Source organism: Pipistrellus hanaki (assembly GCF_964339955.1).
Source record: "Pipistrellus hanaki genome assembly, chromosome: 9".
Lineage (NCBI taxonomy): Eukaryota > Metazoa > Chordata > Mammalia > Chiroptera > Vespertilionidae > Pipistrellus > Pipistrellus hanaki.
Genome location: NC_140511.1, coordinates 63,494,017 through 63,511,418, shown reverse-complemented (window position 1 = coordinate 63,511,418; position 17,402 = coordinate 63,494,017). Strand labels below are relative to the sequence as shown.

The 17,402-nt window shown below is 42.1% G+C and overlaps 1 protein-coding gene across 1 annotated transcript; it reads left to right on the top strand.

Moving 5' to 3' along the window:
• Positions 1 to 9,902: 9,902 nt before the first annotated feature.
• Positions 9,903 to 16,274, top strand: OOSP3 (oocyte secreted protein family member 3). The gene is made up of 5 exons (XM_084894979.1): positions 9,903 to 10,050; positions 12,049 to 12,227; positions 13,539 to 13,636; positions 15,420 to 15,573; positions 16,044 to 16,274. The coding sequence occupies exons 1-5, from the start codon at positions 9,978 to 9,980 to the stop codon at positions 16,122 to 16,124; spliced, it is 585 nt and encodes a 194-aa protein (XP_084751105.1). The 5' UTR covers positions 9,903 to 9,977; the 3' UTR covers positions 16,125 to 16,274.
• The last annotated feature ends 1,128 nt before the right edge of the window (positions 16,275 to 17,402 follow it).

The window sequence follows — 17,402 nt, the reverse complement described above, 5'->3', positions numbered from 1 at the left end:
GCCGCTGCTTCTGCCGCCCTCTCCCTTCCTCTTTCTGGTTAATCTAACAGTTCCCTGTCAGTTTCCTGACTTGCATCATCACTTCAATAACTGCAGTGAAATTCTTTGAGCTCCTTTCCGAGGTTTTCTCCATGCTTAGACCTTCACAGCCACGCGCTGTGACCTACGACCTTGAGAAGGACAGACGCCCGGACAGAACCAGCCGTCAGCTCTCTGAACCCACTCGCAAGGGCTGTACCACCATTTTTTTAATCCACTCATCTGCTGATGGGCACTTAGGCTATTCTCAAATGTTAGCTATTGCAAATTGTGCTGCTATGAACATAGGGATGCATATATCCTTTCTGATTGGTGTTTCTAGTTTCTTGGGATTTATTCCTAGAAGTGAGATCACTGTGTCAATGTGTTTCAGAAAACTGAAGAACAAAGCAATACTTAGAGAGATGAAGTTACATTTATTGCGCACAGATCCAGAGGAAAATGCATCTCAAATTCTGGGCCCCAACATGCAGGAATTTTCCCTATTTATATGTTTTTACCTTCTTTGTCTCCCAAATATGAAGTGTTTCCAGCCTCTTTTGCAAGTTCTTAAAGAGACCGTATGTGCTGGGCCTTAAGACCTCAACCAGAAGCCTAGCCTGGCGCCAGCACTAATAACCTTGTCTGGGGAAGGTTTAATAGCCTCTCTGAAGTGGGAGTAGTCTTAGCAAGCAAGAATTTACAGAAGCCAAATAGCAGGGTTAAAATTTCTAACAGTGATTTTCATACAAGATGGATGCTTCAAATGGGAGTTCCATTTTTAGTTTTTTGAGGAAACTCCATTCTGTTCTCCACAGTCCTGCACCAGTCTGCATTCCCACCAGCAGGAGGGTTTCTTTTTCTCTACACCCTCTCCAGCACTTGTCATTTGCAAGCAACTACCTTTTGGTTACCCACTGTGAGGTACACAAACCTAGGAGAACAAATTCAGGGAAGGGGCCTGTGCAGTCTTTAGATATGAGCTTAGGGCTGTTTGGGCAGGGAAATCTGGGGGCTTGTTCTCTTGGTCCAGCATTTCTTTTTCTCAAGGAAAGGGCACAGTGGAAAAGACCAGAGTGAAGCCCTCTAAATCCTGTATCCCCAAGTAGAGGCCCTTCCTTTCCACATCAGAGGTACAAAATGGCATGTGGCAACTAATTGAGCCTATCTTGTCTTCCTGTTATAATATGTGAATGTCTAGAAAAGGCTAAAACTGAGAGAGAGGGGGAAATGCTATATTGAGTGAAAGATATTCCCGCCCCCCCCCCCCCCCCACTTCTTATTGAAAGCCTTTGTTCAGAATGCTGATCCTGGAAACTGTCCCAACATCATGCTAGTTGGACTGGTCTCTCTGCTCTTTTAGGTAATTCTGAGAAGGCTAACCCCTATTTTGTAAAACTACTGTTTGGAATTCTCTGCTGTATTTTTTAGACGGCCTCTTATACTAAAAAAAAAAAAATAATAACTTTGCTTTCTAGCCTGCTTTTGTTACAGAGTTCCCGAACAATCAAACAATGCAGGAGGAGAGTTTGGTGAGACCCACTTTATTCATCGCGCGATGGGCTTAGAAGAAAATGAATTCAAGTTCTAAGCAAGGATACAAGCAGAACTTCCCTTTTTATTAAAGAGCCAGCCCTATGTGCACTTAGTGGTTATCTCAATGCTGGCCTTGAAAACAATACAGTTCTATCCAATTAAAAAATGCACTTGGCATGACTAAGGTACTTGGGGCCACTTGTTCAGACCATAGGTTCAAGCTTACAACTCCACCGGTTGGATATAATTGTGCTCTGAGACTCTGCCTTCCAAGTTGGGACATACACATGGCCAGGAGAGGACTGAGTCCTCTCATGAGTCCCAGTCTTGAACCTGTCCAACTGCTATAGCCCCTCTACACAGAGCACCCTCCAAACTCAACAAGGTCATTAAAAACAAAGAAGACTGGAAGACAATGCACAGATGGGCCTAAAAGCAGTGCGGGGGTTCTGGGTAGATCCTCCAACAGAAAAAGGCTACTAGTTTAAGACTAGGGAAACACAAGTCTATAGTCCGGTACAAGCAGGGTTCCAGCATTCACTAGTTAGCTGTGTTGGCACCGAAGTTATGGAAGCTGTGAACAACAGGAGATACTAGCTATGCAGACGTGTGTGCAGGAACCCATACTCACTATGCGATTGTGGGGTAAATCTAAAATTATTTTAAAAAAATTATTTTGAAAAAAATGTAATTAACAACTCTGGCCTATTATGTTCAGTGGTAAGAGCAACAGCTCCAGGAATGGTTTGTGGGTCCACCACTCCACAATCATTGGGTGAGGTTAGAATGCTGGAACCCTGCTTATACCGGACTATAGACTTGTGTTTCCCTAGTCTTAAAATAGTAGCCTTCTTCTGTTGGAGGATCTACCCAGAACCCCACACTGCTTTTAGGCCCATCTGTGCATTGTCTCCCAGGTGTCCTTGTTTTTAATGACCTTGACTGGCTGGGAGGGTGCAGAGGGGTTTGGACAGATTCAAGACCGGGACTAATGAGAGGACCCAGTCTTCTCTTGGCCATGTGCATGTCCCAGCTTAGAAGGCAGAGCCTCCGAGCACAATTATATCCAACAGCTAGAGTTGTAAGCTTAAACCTATGGTCTGAACACGTGGTCCCACTTGCCTGAGTGATATAGGCTGCAAGTAACCCAGGTTTGATTAGGTACATGTAATGGAGTAAGATGGGAACCCTTGAGAATGCTGTAAACATTTTGACCAAGTCCTTACTTTGCCTGGTGGCATCTGCTACAAAATAAAGCCTAGGCTTGTGGTCTTGGGTGCTCTGTGCCAGGAAGCAGCATCCCACCGAGACCCAGCTTTCAAGCTTTTCAGCCTCCCCTTCTCAGAGCCACCCTGGGCCGTGTGTGACTGCACCATGCTGGTGCTGTGTTTTGAAGGATGCCTTTTGGATTCTCTGATGTTTTCCTCATAATAGACTGGGGTTTAGGGAAGAGCACCACATGTGTGGAGCATGCTCATTGCACAGTCAGGGCACGTGATGCAAACACGATTTATCAGTGGATCCCTGTTGATGTTGGCCTTGGTCACCAGGATCCTGGAGTGTCTTCCAGGGTGTTCACTGTTCACCTGCTGTGATTTCCATCCCACACTCTTAGCATTGGAAGAGAGACACATAGTGCCAACTGATAATGGGAGGAAGGCGGGGAAGGGGTAGAAAATTGCTTAGGGATGACACAATTGCCTCAGGTCCTAGAAGGTAGATTGGACATGAGCAGTGAGGAGGAGGCGGGACCATTAAAAAAGGGCTGGGCCTAAAGGTGGGGGTTGTTCAGAGAGAATTATAATTCTGTAATTAATTTGTGTCCTGCCTTGTGGACCTTTTTGCAACCTCACCCAATGGTTGTTTAGGGGTGGGACCCACTTTGAACCTCAGCCAATGGTTGTTGAGGGGCGGGTCCCACTGCCAACCTCAGCCAATGGAAGTTTAGGGGCGGGTCCCTCAGCCAACCTCACCAAAGTTATTTGAGGGGAGGGAACCTCACACAATGGTAGTTAAAAGGCCGGTCCCACTGCCAACCTCAGCCAATGGTAACTGTGGGGCGGGTCTCACGGCCAACCTCACCCAATGGTAGTTGAGGGGCGGTCCCTCTGCCAAACTCACCCAATAGGGTTATAGGGGCTGGTCCCAGTGCCAACCTCAGCCAATGGTAGTTGAGGGGTGGGTACCCCTGCCAACCTCAGCCAATGGTAGTTAAGGGGCGAGTCTAATTGTCAACCTCACCCAATGGTAGTTGAGGGCCGGGTCCCTCTGCCAACTTCACCCAATGGGAATTGAGGGGCTGGTCCCACTACCAGCCTCAGCCAATGGTAGTTGAGGGGCAGGTCCCTCTGCCAACCTCACCCAATGGGGGTTAAGGGGCTGGTCCCACTACCAGCCTCAACCAATGGTTGTTGAGGGGCGGGTCCCACTGCCAAACTCAGCCAATGGTAGTAGAGGGGCGGGTTTCTCTACCAACCTTACCCAATGGGGGTTTAGGGGCTGGTCCCACTGCCAAACTCAGCCAATGATAGTTGAGGGGCAGGTCCCTCTGCCAACCTCAGCCATTGGTGACTGAGTGGCTGGTCCCACTGAGAACCTCAGCCAATGGTTGTTGAGGGGCGGGTACCTCTGCCAACATTACCCAATCTTAATTGAGGGGCGGGTCCCTCTGCCAACCTCACCCAATGGGGGATGAGGGGTTGGTCGCTCTGCCAGGCTCATCCAATGGTAGTTGAGAGGTGGGTCCCACTGCCAACCTCACCCAATGGGAGTTGAGGGGGGATCCACTTTCTATTTCACCCAATGGTTGTTGAGGGGTGGGATTATTTTGAATCTGACCAAATACTTGTTGAGGTGTGGACCCCATTTCCAACATCACTTAATGGTTGCTGAGGGGTGGGATCCACTCCCAAGCTCACCCCATGGTAGTTGAGGGGCATGACCCATTTCTGACCTCACCCAATGGTTATTGAGGGGCGGGACCCACTTCCAACCTCCACCATGTGGGGTCGAGGGTGGGACCCACTTTCACCCTCACCCAATGGTTGTTGAGACGTTGGACCCACAAACCAGTCCTTGGGCTGATGCTCTTACCACTGAACATAATTGGCCAGAAATGTTCATTACATTTTTGAAAATAATTTTTTTTTTTTTAAATTTTGGAATAATTCTAGATTTCCCTCCACAATGGCATAGTTAGTACAGGGTTCCTGGTGCACAGGTCTGCATAGCGAGTCTCTCTGGTTGTTCACAGCTTCCAGAACCCCGGCGCCAACACAGCTAACAAGTGAGTGCTGGTGTCTTGCTTGAACCAGACTATAGACTTGTGTTTTCCTAGTCTTTCACTAATAGCCTTCTTCTGTTGGAGGATCTACCCAGAACCCCACACTGCTTTTAGCCCCATCTGTGCATTGTCTCCAGGCGTCCTTGTTTTTAATGACCTTGACTGGCTTGGAGGGTGCAGAGGGGCTACAGCATTGGGACAGATTCAAGACCGGGACTAATGAGAGGACCCAGTCTTCTCTTGGCCATGTGCATGTCCCAGCTTGGAAGGCAGAGCCTCTCAGCACAATTATATCCAACAGCTAGAGTTGTAAGCTAAAACCTATGGTCTGAACACCTGGTCCCACATGATAGGTGCATGTAATGGAGTAAGATGGGAACCCTTGAGAATGCTATAAACATCTTGACCAGGTCCTTACTTTGCCTGATGGCATCTGCTACAAAATAAAGCCTCGGCTTGTGGTCTTGTGTGCTGTGTGTCAGGAAGCAGCATCCCACTGATACCCAGCTTTCTTTCTCTTGTTTGTCTTTTCCAAGCTTTTCAGCCGCCCCTCTCAGGGCCACCCTGGGCCGTGTGTGACTGCACCATGCTGGTGCTGTGTTTTGAAGGATGCCTTTTGGATTCTCTGATGTTTTCCTCATAATAGACTGGGGTTTAGGGAAGAGCACCACATGTGTGGAGCATGCTCATTGCACAGAGTCTGAGCACGTCGTGATACAAACATGATTTATCAGTGGATCCCTGTTGATGTTGGCCTTGGTCACCAGGATCCTGGGGTGTCTTCCAGGGTGTTCATTGTACACTTGCTGTAATTTCCATCCCACAGTCTGAGCAGTGGAGAGAGACACATAGTGCCAACTGATAATGGGAGGAAGGTGGGGGGTAAAGGGGACGGCCAGGGGGAAAGTGCTTAGGTATGATACAATTGCCATGGGTTCTAGACCAAAGATTGGGCATGAGCAATGAGGAGTAGTTGGGACCAGTAAAAAGGAGCTGGGCCTAAAGGTAGGGGTTATTCAGAGATGTCTGTATTTCTGTAATTAATTTCTGTCCTGCCTTGTGGAACTACTTTGAACCTCACCCAATGGTTGTTAAGGGGTGGGACCTACTTTGAACCTCAGCCAATGGTAGTTGAGGGGTGGGTCCCTCTGCCAACCTCACCCAATGGTAGTTTAGGGGTGGGTCTCTCTACCAACCTCACCCAATGGTAGTTGAAGGGCGGGTGCCACAGCCAACCTCAGCCAATGATAGCTGACGGGCAAGTCCCACAGCTAACCTCAGCCAATGGTATTTGAGGGGCTGGTCCCTCTGCCAACCTCACCCAATGTGGGTTGAGGGGCTGGTCCCACTGCTAATCTCACCCAATGGTAGTTGAGGGGTGGGTCCCTTTGCCAACCTCAGCCAATGACAGTTGAGGGTCGTGTCCCTCTGCCAACCTCACCCAATGGGGGTTGAGTGACTGGTCCCACTGCCAACCTCAGCCAATGGTAGTTGAGGGGCGGGTCCCACTGCCAATCTCACCCAATGGTAGTTTTGGGACTGGACCCAATACCAACCTCACGCAATGGTTTTTGAGGGGTGGGAGGCACTTCCATCCTCAACCAATTGGGTTCGAGGGTGGGACCCACTTCCACCCTCATCCAATGGTTGTTGATAGGCGGGACCCAAATCCAACCACAACTAATGATTGCTGAGGGGCAGAACCAACTTCTAACGTCACCCAATTGTGGAGTGGTGTGACCCATTTTGTACCTCACCTAGTGGTTGTTGAGGAGTGGGACCCACAAACCAGTCCTTGGGCTGATGCTCTTACCACTGAACATAATAGGCCAGAATTGTTAATTACATTTTTTAAAAATAATTTTTTAAAGTTTTATTTTGCAATAATTCTAGATTTACCCGACAATTGCATAGTGAGTACAGGCTTCCTGTGCACAGGTCTGCATAGCTAGTCTCCTGTTTTTCACAGTTTCCATAAGCCCGGCATCGACACAGCGAACTAGTGAATGCTGGTGCCCTGCTTGAACCGGACTATAGACTTGTGTTTCCCTAGTCTTTCACTAACAGCCATTTTCTGTTGGAGGATCTACCCAGAACCCTCGCACTGCTTTTAGGCCCATCTGTGCATTATCTCCCATTATTCAAACAGACTAAAGCAGACATTTTTAGAAACAGTAGAAAATTCGAAACAGCAGTTTGTTACAAAATAGGGGTTTTCCTTCTCACTTTAGCCTACTTGGATAATGAGGAAGATAAACTTAGCTGTCTGACCATGTACGGCAAAGACTAGATATGCCCATAATTTCAATGCCATGCCAGGTGCATTTTTTTAACTGGATAGAACTGTGCTGTTTTCAAGGCCAGCAGCGAGATAAACACTAAGTGCATGTAGAGTTGGCTCTCTAATAAAAAGGGAAGTTCTGCTTGTACCCTTGCTTAGAATTTAAATTCATTTTCTCTAAGCCCACTGCAGTGAATGAAGTGTGACTTCAAACTCTCTGGCATTGTTTAATTATTCCGGTTCTCTGTAACAATTCCAGATCCTCAAAAGACCATGACTACCAGCACAAATGTTTTACAGTGTCTATATATTTAGATGTTGTAAATATCAAGAGAATCCATGAAGCAAAGTAAGATTTGGATTCACTTTTTTATTCCTCACTGATTCATCAAACATCTCTGGAGGGGTCTTGGAGTGTGAGAGGGCACTCTACAAATTTGCTGTCAGTTGGCAGCTCCTGCGTTGAAGTCTGCCCCTGGTGATAGGTGTGCATCATACCTACCAGCTGGTTGGCTGGTTGGCCGGTCACTTAGCCTTTTATATATATAGATTGCATATGTTATTTACTTGTATTTACTAAAAGAGTATCAAGGTAAAACCATGGAAAACAGGTTTTAGTGTTATTCTGTTCAAAACAGAGACTCACTTCACATATAAGGACAGGCCCTCTTGCTCCTGGGATAGGAAAGGGAAAGAGAGCTGGGCAGAAGTAAGTTAGCACAGAATGGTCTTAAGAATTAGAAATGCCAAAAAGAGCCTTTTTGACATTTATTGAGTAGCCTCTAGGTGAAGCATCTATCTTGTATGAAAACTGCTGTTTGAAATTTTAACCCTGCTATTTGGCTCTGTGGATTTAACTTGCCCAGACAAGGTCATCAGTGCTGGTGCCAGGCTAGGCCTCTGGTTGAGGTCTCAAGGCCCCAGTACACACTGGCTCTTTAAGAACTTACTAAAGGGGGCCAGAAACACTCCATATTTGGGAGACAAAGAAGGTAAAATCATATAAATAGGGAGAATTCCTGCATGTTTGGGCCCAGAATTTGAGATACATTTTGCTTTGGACCTGCACGCATAATAAATGTAACTCCATCTAAGTATTGCTTTGTTCTTCTTCAGTTTTCTGTAACATAGGCACATCTGATTTCTTATTTAAAATTATGATTGTACACTTCAAATAAAAGGACACAGGATTTCTAATGTGGGTGGTTTTTTAAAAGGCTCTACTATAAAACAGATGAAAGTAAAGTGAAAATAATTGGAGGAGAATTGGAGGCCTGCCTTGCTTCCTCTGTTATCAGTAGCCCTGAGGACTTCTGCTCAAGGTTTCTCGAAATGGGAGCCACTATGAATCACCTGGTGCAATTGTTAAAAATGCATACACCTAGGCCCTGTTTCTCTAGGTTAGACTGGAAATTTACAAGAGATTGACAAGAAATTTGACAACAAATTGCAGTGATTCTTATATACTCTGAAACTTTCAGCTACAACAAATCCCACTGGACTGGAGTGGGGCTAAAACATCCTTACTTTTAAATAGCCCTCCAGATAATGTTGATAATCATTCTGAAGTTTGGAAGCCATTGAATGGGGTTTTCTCTAAGGGATTGTATCTGAGTCAGAGGTTCTCAGAGTATGGTTCTGGCACCAGTAGAGAAACAGAAATTTTAGGAGTAAAATAGGACAGGTTTAGAAAATTTTAGAAATTTTGGAAATTAAGGGGATCATGGAGGAAGTACAGGGCTGCAGAGCAGCAGAAAGTATATTTCCATAGAATGGAGGAGCTGAAAAGCTGCAATAAGTACATTTCCATAAAATGAGGGAGCTGGGAACAGCCAAAGGTCTATATTTACAAAATAAAGGGAAGGAAGCCCTTCATCCAGAATAAAAAAAACAATAAGGAAGGGAATAGAAAAACAATAAAGAAGGAGGGAGGGGAAGGGTTAAACCTTTGAGCCCAAGACTTGTTATGGTAACCAGTTCAAGGGAGTAGTGGCCAGTCAGAGGGGATGTCAAGGCACAAAGATCTGCATCCTTTATAAACTGGAGGAAAAAAAACTCAGTGGGACCTTTGCCCCTCCCCACGTGGGAGTCCATTCTGTGAGACTCTTTCCCTCTCCCCACATGGGAGTCTGCACTTCTTCAATAAATCTCCACCTTTGCTATACCACTTTCTGTCTGTGGATTCATTCTTCGATTCCGGCGGACAAAGAATCCGGGTTCCAGTGCAAAAATTCCTTTTCAATAGCATTAGCTTCACCTGGAAACTTTCAGAAATGCAAAATTTCAGACTCCACACAAGCCCTGAATAAGCATCTCCAGGACACAGCCCAGCAACCAACGGTGTTTCAACAAGTTCGGTAGGTGATTCTGATGATTCTCAAGTTCAAATACCACAGGCTGAAATATTTCCCTGAATGTTATTCCCCAACAATTTATAAACAGGCATTGACACTCCTGAACATTTTGTTTCTTCAAGAACTTCAGAGGGCCTAGAGGAGTCACAGGTCTGAAAGATTTGCCGGTGCATTTTATTTGCACCTCTGATTTCAGTGCAGGAGTGATCATGGCAATGCCCAGATTCAGGAGGGAGAAAGAAGTCTTTCTTGAAATATTAAAATATGGCCACTTTTAATAAAGATTTTTTATTTTGTTCTTCATACTTTTCATATTTTCAGATAGTAAGCAATCAAGAAAAACCCAATACGTATTCCCAGAAAATAAAAGCAATCAGCATGAAGAAATCTGTAAATGCAGTCAGCTGGGTTTGGCATTGGCTATAAAATTACCCAAAGGAGGTTGGTTGCTTCCAATTTCCTGTGTTTTTCCAGGGTCATTGGTTGGGAGCTGACAATCAAAATCATGAAGGACTTTGTGGCCTTACAATCATCTTTTTGTGTGTGCTTGATTTTGGCTTCTTCTCAACAAATGTCAGGTACATGTTTTGTTGTCTGAAGGTGTAGTTTCTCTGGCTGTTACTGTTGGCTGCTTTCAGTAGAAGTGACTTGCCATTCTATTTTTCTAACTTCTGTAGTAGTGATGCTTTCCTATTTGCCATCCCTAACCCCAAAGCAAATGGTTTATCTAGTTTATCTCATGTTTGGGAAAGAGCTAATTTTATTCTTCCTTCCAGATGCAGGTATTTCCCATTATGTGGCGTTCTATTCCACCATCTCATCCGGTGGAAAAGATTTCCCTATTTAAAGTTTCAGATTATAGTACTCTTCCAAATGTCACCATGATCTGCTCATAATCCAGCTACCTGCCTCTGAGTGTGTGTTAATTCTAAATCAGGTTATGGGAATGAAGCTCTCCCTTCTTTCTCCTCTCACTTCCTATTTTTCCTAAATCATAAAGTTATCTGTTAATATCTGTTGTTTCATTTGCAACCCACCCATTTGTCTGTGTTCTGCCTGTGCCTTATTTACAGTAATTTTTACTTATGAAAAATTTTATTTATTTTTCTTTATTAAAAAAGTCACTGGATAGAAAGTAAGCTTAATTTTACATGGAAAGTAAACCTAATTTTATTACTTCTAGTATTTCCTTATCATGAAAATATAATGATAGGTAGCTTTATCTTTAAGACATTCTTTGCATATCTATCTGAAAACTTAGATTTTTTTCCCCCTGGAGTAGAGTTAATGGGGCACCACAATTGTGGGTAACGATTCAACCTGACAGACTCACCGGACATGAATAGGCTTTAATCTAAGACGATCTCCATTTTGTTCTGTGTACGAAAGGAGCCACATGCCAACCAGACAAGCTCAGGGGAGGCCTGTGTGGCAGTCTTGCAAACTCAGAGACCTAAAATAACCACAAAAGATGGTTTGAAAATTAAATATTTAACTATAAACAGGTTATAGTGGGTAGTCATGTCCTAGGCCGGTATTTTCCCTGACAAAGATCAACTTAGATCTTTTTTACTGAGCTCATTTGCCTTTTTGCCTCTAAAAAGATGTCTGTGAGATGTCTGGTTAACTTGTAACTTCCCTTTTTCTGGAACCCCTGGGGCACAACCAAATGTGGTGGGCGCCAGGACAGATGCATCAAATTTCTTCAGTATCATGTTAATTGTTCCTGTACCCACCTAACTATGTGTCCATCATTTTACTTTTTATCCAATCCCAGGGGTTTCCCACAGCTTTGCTTTCTCCTGCCTCCTTAATCCATCACCAATGAATTTCATGTAACCCACCTATATCCCTCCTTTGACTGCAATGTATAAATAAAAATGTAACCCGCCCTTCTTTGGAGCATTACCTCAATTCATTGAGGTTTTTCTTCCCGGCTTATATTGACAGTTTGGCTCAAATAAACTCACAAAAATTTTTTACAGGTTTCAATGTTTTTTTCGTTAACATTTCGTAGAAGGGACACAGGCCAGGAGACACAGGACGTACAAATCTTCATTTTATGGGCAGATCCAGCACTTGCTCAAATATATGATTTTCTTTGTCCCTTCACCCACAAAAGGTGTGTTTGGCTGCTATGAATAAGGGCAAGAAACTTCAGAGAATTGTCCCATTGATCATTTACACTGGCCTCATCCTGTAGATCCAAGGCCGAACACTAGCTTGAGGCTCCCCAAGTCCAGGGGCCATAGCAAGTGAAGCAGAGATAGCATCCCACAGTAAGCTTAACTCTATAGTTTTTAAGGAAATGATGCTGGGAGGAGGAGATGAAGATTGTCCCCTGATAGGTAGGCCTCCATGAGCCTGACCTGATGTTAATTTTTCACTCATAATTGTTAGGACTTCACCTGAACATTCACATTGCATCTCTCAAGGGTGTTTCAAGGGGTATTTATTTATTTATTTATTTGCGTACTTAGTAAGAGGCTATGCTCCAATTTTCTCTGAGTGTCCTCTAGGACTAAAACTTTTATCTGAATCTTTTTTTTCTTGGGTGGGGGGTGTTCTTTCAACAGTGTCAGTAGGATGTACTTCTTCTTTATTCTGGGCTGTGGTTGAACCGACTCTACTTGGTCAAGATCACTTTTTGCATTCTGATTCAGTGTCTCTGGGAATTGGTTGTCCTGTAACACACATAACTGAGAAGGGATATGAATTTAATTACCTTGCCATCGAGTGTGGGATTCAGAAAGAGGTAAGAGCTGTGATGATTTCAAATAATAAACTAACTCCCTGATCTTACTTTGCCATGGCACTGTGCTTAGAGTCAGTGCAAGATAGGTATGGTCAAGGTCAAAGACTGATGAGGAAAATAAGACATTTTTGGGGGGCTAGCAATCTGAATCTATGCCAGTAACCTAATGCACATTCCTGTTAGCCCATAGTCTAGTCACTGGCCCTTCCTTAAATATCTGGTCTTTCAAGACCTGTTTACCTAGGTACTGCCCCATTTTACAGAGGCCATAAATCATGAACAATACACAACTGGCGCCAGGCCAGGCCTTTAGGTGTGGCTTCATGCCCCCATTTCAACACAAGGGGCTTTTTGCAAAGCCCGATAAAGGACTGGAAGTATGATCCTTATTTGGGGGACAAAGAAACGAAAGGGGTATAAAGGGAGAGCTTCCTCCATATTGGGTTGCTCAGGATTTGGAGAGAAACAATCTCCCCTGAGTCCTGTACTAGTACATGCAAAACATCTGAAAATAAATGTTTTTTTTCTGTGTCTCCGGTACTCCTGTGTATTTTTCGGTCACCTGGTAAATTCTGTAACAAGATGAAGACCCTGATCATTTTTATGAGACTTGGGTTTAATACTTTTAAGATAAAGATCAATGGGTCCCAGAATTTGGTCTTGAATAGCTCCTGGCCCTTTAGGGGGGGATACATTAATGTATATATTATTATGACTTTCAAGCACTCATAAATCATCTTCAGTCCTTGTATATTTTGAAATATAGAAACACTGGAAAGAAGGTTTAATTTCTAATTTTCATAGTAAGCAACTGAAGCTAAAAGGGCTAACAGTTTACCGCAGGTCTAACAGAGAAAGAACTATCCCTGTGTTAGGATTATGGAGATTTTTGTTTTGCCATTACGCAGTGTATTTTAAAGTCTCCATAATAAGCATGTATTCAGAAAACACAATCCTCCAATTATGGTTTTAAATAAAAGTGCCTCTTTGTTTACTCTTTCCAGAGACCTGGGACCTAGCACTGTGGTAACATTTGAAGGCCAAATTCCAGAGTAAATTTAATAAGTAGAAGTTGTAGCCCTTGTATCTAGCCTGGCAATTCGTGATTTCAGTTTCCAAAAATGCTAACTGGTTGCACTGATGGTCTAGACTAGAGCCAGATTTAGTGTTTTCTTGATGGTCTCTGTAGAGATAGTCTTTTTACAGACTTTAATCTAAAGATCACACATCTTGATGTGATCTGTTTCTTGTTCAAATTTCATTTAAATTCCCGTGTGAGATAGTATTAAACAGGCCTTTTCCTTCCACTAGGTTTTCTCTTATGGAGTGGTTTTTTATTCAGTTCTCCACTATACCATCCTGCACGAAGGAGTCACTAGAAAAATCCCTTTGATGTGTCATGTTCCCAGGTGAGTGTAATGGACTAGCTGGTCCACAGTTTGCTTTCTAAGAACTGCTTGTTAAAAATAAAACATTTGCAAAGTGAAGTTCAGCTAGGTTTGAGTCCTGGAATGACTTGGTTTGTATAGTTCCTTTATCCAATGAAATACTCAACTGTGTCATTTGGCCATTGCAGATGCTGTGCCCAGATCCCCTTGGGTTGCCCTCACCATTTCTGTGTGCCCCTCATCTTGCTTTTGTGCATTTTGGCCTTTAATGATACCAACTGGGCCCAGGAATTTGCAAAATTCCCCCATCTCCATGATGGAGTGGAATATGAAAGAAAGCCTGGCTCTGTTGCCTGACTCAAGGACAAACTGTGATGCAGGATTTGACTTTGGAGCTCTCTAGCAGATTCTGCTGAGGCGAGGACTTTGCCTGAAAAAGCACCCTTTTGTTATCTCCTACTTCCCCCATTGCCTTACTGGGAGCATTTCTAGAATAAGTCATCCATATAAAAATCTCCTTGTCAGATTCTGCTTTTGAAGAATCCTACTAATGCTACAGAGAACTGGAATAATCAAACAATGCCAGAGAGTTTGGAGTCACACTTTATTCACTGGAGTGGGCTTAGAGAAAATGAATTCAAATTCTAAGCAAGGGTACAAGCAGAACTTCCCTTTTTATTAGAGAGCCAGGTCTACATGCACTTAGTGGTTATCTCGCTGCTGGCCTTGAAAACCATACAGTTCTATCCAATTAAAAAATGCACCTGGCATGGCATTGAAATTATGGGCATATCTAGTCTCTGCCCTACAAGGTCAGATAGGTAAGTTTATTTTCCTCATTATTTAAGTAGGCTAAAGCAGGCTAGAAAGCAAAGTTATTATTATTATTTTTTTTAGAATAAGGGGCCGTCTAAGAAAAACAGCAGAGAATTCCAAACAGTAGTTTTGCAAAATAGGGATTAACCTTCTCACTATGATGTTAAAGTGGGTTAATAAAGCTCAGAAGAAATTGAAATGCTTAAGATTGTGTACTTAGGAGATGACGAGTCAGGGCCTAAACACATATCTCGTCACATAGCTGCCCCTCTGAAGATCAAGAGATGCTTGGAAAGATAGGAATGGTAGTAAAATCATTCAGTATCTATTCTTTAAGGTCAAGCCTTTAAAAAAATAAACTTTAACCTAAGTTGTATAATTTTTTCTTCTATATAAGACCCAATGTTTTCTAATTTTGGTAACTTACAAAAACCTGTAGACTTGAAGGGCATTATTGGATTGGAAAAAAAGTGTTTAAATTTTTTTTTTTTTAAATTAGGGTGGTTGTTTAGGATGGCTTTCAGGAAAACTTACTAAACTTTTTTATACCTTAAGGATCAATGAAATGACACTTTTAGTATTCTAGTATGTATTTTATGAGTGGGAAGTTGAAAAGATCTAGGACTTCCACTGTATGAGAGTTCCCTTTGGGAACTTCTGCATAATCAGAATTAACATTCTCAATTGTGGAATAGATTCCTCAAAGGTAGAGTGTTGGGGAGGGAAGAGAGGAACTTTTATTCCTTAAAAAAAAAAATATCAGTGCTCACTTCGGCAGCACATATACTAAAATTGTAACGATAAAGAGACGATTAGCATGGCCCCTAAAAAAAAAAAAATCAAATACAGGAAAGGGCAGTAGTGGTGGTGGTAAAGCTACTACTGTTTAAGTAGCATAGATGGCAATCAGTTAAGTCAAAATGAAACTTAATAGTTTATTTTAAAATTTAACCTGATATGCAAATTTTCTCTTCTTTAAAAATTTTAGATTATCCTCCTTAGATACCACTCCAGGCACTGTTGACAAAGATCTTACAAAGTCTGAAAATGATCTTCCCTCTGCCAATTCTGGCCTTTTCTGGAACACAACCAAAACTTGCCTGTTTGGATTGCCTTGGATTCCATACTTCCAAGACCCCTCGGTAAGGATACTTAGAGCAGGCAATTTATGACAGCAATGATATAAGGAAGGACAAAGCTTAAATCTCTGCTAATTAGTTTTTTTTTAAAATTTAAATAGTGTCTAGTTATGTGATGAATCTCACATTAATTACAATCATGTTTGGAAAAAGTGCTATTTCCATGTGTCTATAAAGGTTGTGGTCTTCTTGATAAGTTTTCCCTCACTGCAGTTATCATGCCAAATTAACTAAATCTCCAGTCTGGTTTAAACATAATCTGGGTTAGTGCCCAAATTATCCACTTTAAATAGTGCTTGGTCACTTGAGTAAAAAGTTGCCAAGTGTCTCAATCTCCTCAACCTTTCCCTCCAACCCCCAGGAAATAGTAGGTGTTCAATATCCACTGGTCAAAGGGTTAATCAGCATGTTTATAAATTTGTTTGAAGCTACTTTGCAGCTGTTCACTAACTACCTGTCTTTTTCTTCTGTAGGTGAAACCATCCTATCAGTCACTTCTACTTAAAATGCCTCATTCTTTAGTCTATGAGAGTGCTAACGTGGCTGTGTTCTAGTGTATGCTTTGGCAATCTCAATAAGTCTGTTGCTATAGCATTCTTAAATTTAGTTTTTAAATCAATCACTATAGATTTTGAAACTTTTCTATGCCACCTCCTGAGAAGTCATCTGGAATAACTTCTAGATGGATTGGAGTAGTGCCTAATACTTCATTTGTTTTTAAAAAGTGTTTTTTCAGCAAAGTGACAATTTTTTTTATCATTTTATTTTATTTTATTTATTTATTTTTTTAACATATTTAATTGATTTTTTTTGCCCCCCTCCCTCCTGCAAAGTGACAATTTAGCCCTTGCATATTCTTTTATACAGATAAGAATGTATCTGTATATAATTTTTATGTGGAGGCTATGTTACAAATAAAACATACTGTGTCTTTGTAGGTAGACTTTTGCTGTCTGAGTGCTAAACTTAAAATATAGTGTAAGTTGTGAGATTGGTGTGGAAGGTCATTGTCACTCACTGTGTTGTAAGTAGCTGTTCAATAAATCACTTACGATTACTAGTTTATGCATTAGAATTATTTTAGTTTAAACCATTGTGAGGGGAGCTGAGGATGGAAAAAATTGTTGATCAAGAACTTTCAGAAAGGCAAATGAGTATTGTTCCTATCTCCACTTCATTAAGCACATCTTCACACCAGGAACTCTCCTCAGTATTAGTTATTGTATTAATCACCTCCTCTTAAACCAACATTGAGCTCTGAACCCTTATCTCAGAGTCTGATTCTATTCAGATTGCATGCCATTTATTAGCTATGTGACTCCTCCATATATCACTTGATTATCTATAAAATGGGAATAAAATAATATCTACATCCTAGGACTCTTTTAATGTCTAAATGAGTTAAGTTGTAGAAAAATTTTAGAATCACATGTGTTTTTTGTTTATTTATTTATTTATTTATTTATAAAATTAAATTTATTAAGATTGTTCAATTAAAGTATATGTTTCAAGTGGACAATTCTGTAATACATCATCTGTATATTGCATTGCATATTTACCACCAAAGTCAAATCTCCTTCCAACACCTTATATTTAACTCCACTCTTATCTCTTCCCTTCCCCTTTCCCTCTGGTAACCACCACACTGTTGTCTATGTCTATGAGTCTTTGTTTTATAACAAAATGTGTTTAAATACCAACTCATGTTACATGTACAATAAGGTATAAGTCTGCCTAATGCTATATTCTATCCAGTCTGACTGTTACAGAAAATTGGAGAAGAACCAAGCAATACTTAGAGAGATGGTTACATTTATTATGCATGGGTCCAG

Bases quoted from the DNA above. Each gene is read 5' to 3' on its own strand.
- OOSP3 (XM_084894979.1), top strand. From the start codon at position 9,978: ATGAAGGACTTTGTGGCCTTACAATCATCTTTTTGTGTGTGCTTGATT. The intron at 10,051-12,048 runs GTACATGTTTTG...TTCTTTCAACAG, and splicing joins TTCTTCTCAACAAATGTCAG to TGTCAGTAGGATGTACTTCT. The intron at 15,574-16,043 runs GTAAGGATACTT...TTTCTTCTGTAG, and splicing joins CATACTTCCAAGACCCCTCG to GTGAAACCATCCTATCAGTC.